General features: G+C 31.4%; 1 protein-coding gene across 2 annotated transcripts; it reads right to left on the bottom strand.

Moving 5' to 3' along the window:
- Window positions 1-284: 284 nt before the first annotated feature.
- On the bottom strand, window positions 285-4391 carry LOC140814708 (probable transcription factor GLK1). Of its 2 annotated transcripts, none has more exons than XM_073173782.1 (6): window positions 3631-4391; window positions 2998-3138; window positions 1349-1702; window positions 1089-1136; window positions 843-947; window positions 285-682 (listed from the first exon to the last, which is right to left on the bottom strand). In XM_073173782.1, exons 1-6 carry the CDS (start codon window positions 4117-4119, stop codon window positions 527-529), a joined length of 1293 nt encoding a protein of 430 aa, XP_073029883.1. In that variant the 5' UTR covers window positions 4120-4391; the 3' UTR covers window positions 285-526. The 2 variants fall into 2 exon arrangements, with proteins under 2 accessions (XP_073029883.1, XP_073029882.1); XM_073173781.1 differs by having other exon boundaries at window positions 3625-4388.
- Between the last annotated feature and the right edge of the window lie 5018 nt (window positions 4392-9409).

Raw genomic sequence — 9409 nt, 5'->3', positions numbered from 1 at the left:
GGCCACGTCAAAAAGGAAAAGTCATTATAACATATCTAGTTTATTAAATTCATAATTAAATATAAGTACATTTGATGAGAAAAAAATTAAAAAAAATAATTATATTGCTTATTTTGTAATATACATGCTTTCAGATTTAACTTTCTTTGAATTTATAAAATTTTTGGTCGAAACCTTAAAATCCTTGTCCTTACATATAGGAGGCATATATTATATGTTATACAAACAAGAAATCGATACAGGAACGAGAATCATTCTGCCGTTAAAAGAGAGTACTCTATTTATTTTTATTTTTTCTTAAACTTAATAATTAACATACAAAAAGTAGCTTCGTCCCAAGTCCATGATACATTTCATCCATGGGAACAACAACACACACACTTATAAAAGGGGGAAACATGAAGATTGGACCATGATTTTTAATTCATGTGTCGAATTTTAGGGTTTTTTCTTTTCTTTAACCTGGAAAACTCCAGGAGAAAAGAAAAGAAAAGCTGTGCAAAGTGCTTGTAGTTGTTTAAGCTTCTTATTGGTTGGAACATGTTGGGGGTATTTTTGATATTCCTTGAATTTGTAGCTCCGACATTACACTGTCGGTTGATGGAGGCTTTAGTCCAAGTGGCAGCGGTAGCCATGGTTTTGATAATACATCTCCAATGGCTGCATCTATACTCTCCTTTGACTGGTTTAAAACGAAAAACAAAAAGACTGATGTTAGAAAAATAAATTTGACCAATATACGTACACCCATTATATGTATATAACACAAATATTTCAGTTGAAATAATGATATATTTCCTAGGAATGGCATTAAGGAAGAACAAAAAACATACAAAGCTTACCGGATGAACGTCGGAAGGGGGTTGGGGCAGTGTTTGTCCGGAGGGTACATTTGGGTACATTGCAGGAGGTGGTGGTATCCCTTGAACTCTAGCTGTGAGAAATATCTGCAACATTGATGAATTGGTATAATTAAATCGTAGCCATGAAAACTTGAATTTAACATGAACACAAAACAAAGTACGTAGAGAGATGCTGCTAAACTTTGAAGCCATAAGAAAAATTGTTGTAGGGTTTTGTGTTGTTACCGTGGGTGACATATGTGGTGGGAAGAAAGGTGTTCCTGGAGTTGGCACCTAATATATACACAAAACAGATATAATTAAGCGTTACAGAGACAACTTCAAGAACGTGGTTTGTGCAAACATGCATATATATACAAGCACGGAATTCACGGAAAAAAAACAAGTATATATAAATTCCAAGATTCAGATTTAGTAATTTCTTTTCTGATCCAATTTTTTTTTCCGTTGGTATTTTCTGGCGAACTTTTTGCACTAGGACTTACATGTTGGTGGTGGGAATGCCAGAAAGAAGGGTCGGCTGATGGTGGCAGCTGCAAGGGGTGTGGTGGTGGAGGCCAAGCATGTGGTGGTGTGGGTGGCGACGGGGCTAGATGTTTAGGCCATGTGTGCATAAATGATTGGTCGACGGATGGATGACCCCAAACATGTAAGGGTCTAAAATGAGGCATCGGAGGCATTGGTGACACAGGAGGAGGGAAGCCCATGGTGGGTGCAATCCAAGGGGTTTTGTCTCTCTTCCCCGTGCCACTTCCGGAACCGTACATCTGCCGCCTCTGGCTCCAATTTGCTGCCTCAGCTTCTCGGGCTAGCATATGTTTCCGATGGGACCGGTATTTCTGTAAAAGAACATAAAAAAAAAGGTATTTACACTATACATCACATATGTTTATTCTGTATAATCCGTTGCACAATTTGGTTGAGTAGGCAAATCTATATTAACGTTGTAATGTATACCACTATTATAAACCTCTGCTAAAAAAAAAAGAAGAAGAAATAAAACAATTCACGAACTTTGTATTATTTTCACATAAAGTGTAAGAAATTTACAAAAAATATATATTATGTATCCAAAATCCTCAAATCTCATAGAAACACATTATTTAAAATTACTACACGAAACGGGACAACATATTTACCTACGTACTGAGGGAGAACAAAATTATTTGGATACTATACATAGTTCGGGTTTGGAGTGAAGATTTCATCAATCAGAAAAAGTAAATAAGAGTATAACCCTGCACCAAAATAGAGGGAGATGTTCTCCAATGGGGCTGTGCTATTTTTGCATTATAATAGAATCAAGGGTTCGAGCTGGCCTAATTGATTGTTTGTATTCAATTGACGTCAACTTTAGTGGAATTATAAAGTGAAGTTTCTTTCCTTTTTTAACTTTTCGATCCATAGAAGGTAAAATATTGACAATTTTGAGTTCATTTGAAAAGTATTGTGAATATATAAGAAAGAAGGCTTCAAAAAAGGAAAAAAGAAAAAGAGAAAGAAAGAAAGCAGGCTTTATTTGTAAGAGACAAAAGAGACAGGACAAAGAAGAGAATGACGAAGACTTTCATTGTTCTTTCAACATCTCCAATAATTTGCATATATAGAGCTAGATTATGAATTGGGTAGTAATGAATTTTCTTGCTCCGGAACATGGAGTATTAATATAATATACGAAGTTGCAGAAGGATTACCGAGTTAATTTTTTTTATAAAAAAAATCAACATAGAAAATAATAAATTAACATAAATACAAGATGCGAAAATTTTCGAGACAAACTGTCGCCGGAGCCATTTTTGACATGTATATATAATTTAAGTGCAAGAGATAGACGCCTGATCAGTACGAAATTTCAAGTGGTGGAAAAGAAAATTTGTCATTAAAGTTACGCTAATCCGTCTGTCATTCGAAGCTTTTAAACCTAACTACCAAGTTTAAATTTTTTTTACTGCAAACACATTCCTAAATTTTCACATTTAATCCTCTTCTTGCTCGAACCGAGGATCTAAATTCATGGGTTGGCAGCGACTACTTTGTTATGGATTTAGATCCATTAATTTCGACTGACGTACAAAAAAAAAAAAAGAAGCATGAAAATAAATCGTTCAAGGAGTGAATATACAATATTACATACTTGAAGATGGCTTGCAATGTTATGGCGAGTGAGACAATCGATTCTCATAAGCTCCAAAATTCGGGAAGGAACTGCCTTATCCACGCCAAGCTGCTCCACTGCCTGAACAAATCTTCTGTGCAGCTCTGGTGTCCAATCCACCTAAACACACATTTCAAGAAATCTTTTCATTCTTTCTTCAAATATTAATTATTTCAGATTATTATCAAATCAAACCCGAAAAAATCTCCCCCCACTGTATATAAGCTTTTAATGAGTTAAAAAGTAGATACATTTACATAGGATCGGTTTTAACAGAAAGCACCCCAGATTCACGTGAGCTTTTGGCTCCCATGATTTGTGTGACAAAGCCATAAATAAGAAAAGGAAAGAAGCAAAACTATTCCTAATGGATATAGATATGTTTTTGAGCAGAAAACTTTTTGTCTTTCCTTTTTTTTGTATTTTCAGTAAATTATTAACACTGCAAACCTAGTTTTTACAGCATATACATATATTCCTTTTTCAAGTTTGTTTTTTCATGGATTTAGGATTGTTGAACTTCTAAGTGTTTTTTTTCCTAAAAAAACATGATGTAAAACTAACGGTAAGTGAAGATCTGAATCTACTAACATAGATTTTTGATACCTTCACCTTCCTCTTGCCCAGAGGATTTTTCGAATGAGCGGATGATTTTCTTCCCTTACTGTCATTGGTTTCCTCTGGGGATGGATTCGCTGCAGCATGCCCATCCCTTTTACTAACAATTTCCTCTCCTTGACTGATCAAGCTAGACGATCTTGAGCCGAGGTCTGAAGCCGAGGCTGAAGCGGAAACTGAAACAGATACTTTTTCATCTTTTCCTGAATCATCATTAGTCGAGACAACTGACAAAGAAGTAGTGCAGTTCCTTTCTGATTCTTCGCCTCCGCTGACTGAGAACTCAGCAAGAACCTCCGTGTCCATTTCCAAATCTGGCAACAAATCTCCATCGTTGATTCCCATAAAAAGTTCATCAAAATCAATGCCGTCAAGCAAATTTCCGGTTGAGAAATCAAGAAACCCGTTCTCTTCCACTGAAAACCCTTCCATTTCACTTTCCCTTTCATTCTTCGCGCTCCTGAATGGCGAAACAGCGAGCATTCCAGAGATTCCAACTAACTAGATCCACTAAATTTCAAACTCTCTCTCAATCTATATGTTAGATTTCATGAGATACAGCTCATATATCGAACAATATTTGTATGTCTCTCTGTGTCTGTGTACAACAACCCAAAAAAAGAAACTCAAATTTATATAAGTCGGTCTGGATTTAATTCGCTACTGTAATTTTTCTTTATTATTTTTAGGGAGTGTACAGGTGTGACAAGGTCGAGAATGGTAGAATTGGATATGCACCACAATTTGACTCAAGGGGGCTATGCAGATTTTGTTTTTATGCTTCTGTTTTGGCTTGTTCTTATATAATATTGAATAATTCAACATGGAATTTATGATTTGTGGATGCCCTTTTTTTGAAGTTTGAAAAAAATCTGTGTAAAAGTGTTTGCTCGTGAATAATTTCAATTTTTTTATTTTTTTCCCCTTGTCATGGAGGAGAAAGAGACAGAGAGGTTAGATTTAACGCAAACGGCTTTATCAGACACAGAATTTGGTTCGAAAAGTAGTAATATAGGTAGCGTGATATTTTATCTGTTGTATAGTAAAAATGAATATGAGATATTGGACTTTGACCGTAAGAATACATAAATACACAGTATTAAATTTCTTCATGGGATATTGGACTTTGTAAGAATACATAAATATAATACAGTATTAAATTTCTTTAATTTTGAAATCAAGCAGTCGACATTTATTAGATAAAAATGGTCGCCTAAGGACTCATGGTTACCATTGCGATGGCCAATTTGATTATAAATATATTCATGAAATGTAAAAAAAGTGAATCTCATGTGATACCGTCTCACGGATCTTAATCGGTGAGACGGCTCAACCCTACCCATATTCACAATATAAAGTAATACTCTTAGCATAAAAAATAAGAGTAAGTCTCATGTGAGACCGTCTCACGGATCATAATCTGTGAGACGGGTCAACCTTACCCATATTCCCAATAAAAAGTAATACTCTTAGCATAAAAAGTAATACTTTTTAATGAGTGACTCAAATAAGAGATCTGTCTCACAAATACGACCCGTGAGACCGTCTCACACAAGTTTTTGCCAAAAAATAATAGTTTCTCATGGATGAATCAAATAAGAGATCCGTCTCACAAATACGACATGTGAGACCGTCTAACACAAATTTTTGCTTGGAAAAAAATAGTCACTTAAATTGAAAGGTTTATAGCCAAAATAATCACGTAAGTTTGCTCATTTTGTGTTTCGATACTTCACATATTCAATTTTATATTTTGGTTTTAGGTTGTGATTGGTTGTGTTTTGTTTTTTAGTTTTTATTTTTAATTTATGTAATTTTAGAGTAGGTCTCATGTGAGACCGTCTCACGGATCTCAATCTGTGAGACGGGTCAACCCTACTCATATTCACCATAAAAAGTAGTACTCTTAGCATAAAAAGCAATACTATTTCATGGATTACCCATATAAAGATCCGTCTCACAAAATTTGACCCGTGAGACCGTCTCACACAAGTTTTTGCCGTAATTTTAACATGATACCGGACATATCATTATTTTATTACGTTACATCATAACTTTGACAAAAAAGATCAAAGTCGAAACATAACATAACCTAGAAAATCAAAAAGAATATTTACAATTACGTACAAAATATAAAATGAGCACATTTACACTACCATTTTGACTATTTTCCCTAAATTAAATAGTGTACGTATATATATACACACACACATATATACACACACAACAACCACACGAGTCTTGTTTTACAAAAGAACTTGACCAAATAGGGCAGGACTCTCTAAAATCAATAAAAATTATGTTGGACAAATTAATCAAAATTTGGTTCTATTCCAACATTTTGAATTTTTTTACTCTATTTCATTTTCATCATAGTGCTAATACGACATTGAGCATATTGGTAATATTATCATCGTGTCAACACTCCATCGAAAATCTAACTAAAAATGCAAAAAAGATCAAATTATTGTGCTAAGACCAAATATTGGCCAAGTATTATAATACCAGAAATCATGCATGCCAATTTACATCGTCGATTTTTACCTCTTTCACTATTACAAATTACTTCATGTTAAGTATTATACATGATTATATGTCATATTAAAATTAATTTGCACGAAATTAAACTAAATTGTCAAAACGATATATTTTCTTGATAAATTTGACATCAAATTATAAAGTGTTTATTATTTAATTTAGGAAAAACCGTATTCGTAGTTGTCATGACCTGAGTCCGAGCACGCGGCTGCGTGACTGCACAATGGGCTCCTATAACAACTACTTCGTATTCGTCCTCGCTTTATGAAAATGATTAACCCAAGTTGCTATAGAAGTTCATTGTAAGTCATTTTTAAGATGTGGGACAAGGGTATATCACAATCACCCCTCCTTCAGAACGCGACGTCCTCGTCGCGGCCTAACCCCTAGATCCACCAGCATCGAGAATCTAGAGGTGGCTCCTACAGGTTCAAGAGGTGGCTCCCGTAATATAACACTTTGTCCCGCAGGTTCAAGATGTGGCTCCCATGCACGTAGCACTTTGACCCGCATAACACTTATTTCTCGATGTTCCATGCTGGTGACTGGCTCTAATACCACTCTGTCACGCCCGAGCCCGGGCCCGCAGCTGCGTGACTGCACAATGGGCTCCTATAGCAACTCATTATAAACTCATTTTAAATCTTTAATTTTTAAGATGTGGGACAAAGGTATCATACTAGTCTTGTAATTTTGTCGTTTTGTAATTTTGGTCACCTATGTTATTTAATTTCAGTTTTTGTCATACATCTTTCAATTTTCGCAATATTTGTCTTTATTTATTGTGAATATTGATGTAACATATATACACACGTCAACGACACATCAGAATTGCTTTGACGTCACGTCGAAAAAATAACTAAAATTGACAAAAAGAAAATAAAACTGACTAAAACTAAATTATCAAAATCGCAAATACACAAACATAAAAGACAAAGAAAAAAACAATTATCCCAAATTCTATACTCTTAGGCATCGTTTGGTTCGTGAAATATGATAAGTAAATGATATATAATAAGAGTGATTATAAAAGAAAAAGTAAAGATAACTAATATATTATGATAATTTATATGATATTTGACATGATTTTAACTTGCTGGATTATTTTTGTTAATTATATTATGATTACTAAAATGTCCTCATCATATATTAGTTAGTAATATATAGTTAAAATGATTGAATAAATAAATAAAATGTCTAGAATTAATTTATTTAAAAAATTATAAATAAAATTAAAATATTATATTAATTATTAAATTTTTATTAATTTCAATTTCGAAAAACAACTAAAAAATCGATTAATATTATAATTAAAATTTGAAAATAATATAAATATTGATTTATTGTGATAATTAAAATATTAATATAAATTTGAATATAAATAATGGTTAAAATAATTATAATATTACGGTTAAAAATAATATAATAATAATTAAATTATTTATATTATTAGTCAAATTAAAAAGTATATTTAAATATTATTAAATTTTTTGAATTTATAATTATTTTAAACTTTAAATATAGTTTGTTACACAGGATAAACGAATGATTGATAAATAATATTCCTTATCTCACGTTTGGTGTTTTTTTAGAAAAACCCATGATACCGAGATAAATAATTTTATACAAGGATAAAATATCCATTTTATGAGATGTGATAATTTTTAATTTAATGATTAAAACATCACAAATGACATAAATGTCCTCAATATATAAAAATCCTAAACACTATCAAATATTTTTATTTATTTTTATATATTATCAAATAATGGTGTTTTGAACTCGAGATAATTATATAAATGATATTTTTTAATATTTAAAGTTTCCTCTTGTTGCTTTTCGACATTAATATAAAATTAAAATCAAATAAATATTATATATTATATATAATATGATAATTATATAAATGAACTCGAGATAATTATATAAGTGATTTTTATAAGTCTCAATAAAATTATTAGTATCACTCGATTAATATTAAAAATTGATATTTGATTTGATTCACAAAATCAAGGGCTCAATTATCATATTTATATAATACATAAAATTAGGTAAAAATAAATAAATCATGCAAGCACTGTCGACGCGTGAACATATAAGAAATATAAATTTAAGCAACAAATTTGAAATTATAAAACTTATTATGATAATTTTAATTTTAATTTGTCATTACAATCTAATATATAAATTTAACCACAATTATTAAAATCATACCAAACATTAAATATAATATCATACATCATATTTATCCTTAACTTATCGTTATATTATATATTATATGTTTATCTTATAATGTGTACCAAACTATGCCTAAGATATCAAAGGAAAATTTAAAAATTAATCAAATATCATCCATTCTCCTTCAAAAGATTATATAACTATTAACAAGAGGACAATAATGCATACAGTTCGGACCGGGTGCTGGCTGAACAAGCATATCACAATCTTAATCATGCACACCAAATACATAATAAGTGAAATATTAAAAAGTAATCACCTCTTATCATGCACATCAAACAATATCTCGAGTAAAACATACAAACTGATGACTAATTTGCATGATAAAAAAAGGTTAAAAATGTCACCATTATATTAATATAATTTTTTATTTTTTTTTTCAATGTTCATTTGGAAGCGATTTTCGGATAACAGTGACTTCACGTCTCAAATAAATTCAAAAATGGAAATGTGACCGATGTGATACATAAAGCAATACATACTCAAATAATTGAAGATGATAAATTTAACTTGTTCGGAAAAGTAACATTATATTAATAATTCAAGAAAATTGGGAAAATTGAGAAAACAATTTCGTAAATTGGGATAGTTGTGATTTTATGTCTTATAATTTGACAAAATATTTCCACTCTTATTCCGATAACTTTGCTTATTTTGTAATTAATTTAGTTATTTGTACATGTGCTTAGGAAGTTGACATTATTGATATCGCACCAACAATAATTGGCTCGACATTAGTAATATATGATGACACATCAGTATTCTAGAGAAATATTATTAAAATTATATTAAAAAAGAAAAAAAATATTATCGAACTAAAAGTGAAATTTGATTAGTTAGAGGGCCAAAATCACAATTAGACCAAGTTTTAGGACCCAATTTGGTATTTTCCCTTAAATAAATATAATAACTTACATACAAGTTTCGAGAAATATATATCAGTGCATTAACATATTGAAACTATCAGTTAATTTCTTCGACCAAAATGGAATAAAAT

Source organism: Primulina eburnea, chromosome 15 (genome assembly GCF_022965805.1).
Source record: "Primulina eburnea isolate SZY01 chromosome 15, ASM2296580v1, whole genome shotgun sequence".
NCBI classification, from domain to species: domain Eukaryota; kingdom Viridiplantae; phylum Streptophyta; class Magnoliopsida; order Lamiales; family Gesneriaceae; genus Primulina; species Primulina eburnea.
The sequence above is the reverse complement of the archived record's forward strand: the minus strand, read 5'-3'. Positions and strand labels throughout refer to the sequence as shown.

Coding starts and splice junctions, on each gene's coding strand:
- LOC140814708 (XM_073173781.1), bottom strand. CDS start 4,119: ATGCTCGCTGTTTCGCCATTCAGGAGCGCGAAGAATGAAAGGGAAAGT. Junction 1,137..1,348: donor GGCATTCCCACCACCAACAT/GTAAGTCCTAGT, acceptor TGTATATATTAG/GTGCCAACTCCAGGAACACC. Junction 683..842: donor CCCCTTCCGACGTTCATCCG/GTAAGCTTTGTA, acceptor GTTTTAAACCAG/TCAAAGGAGAGTATAGATGC.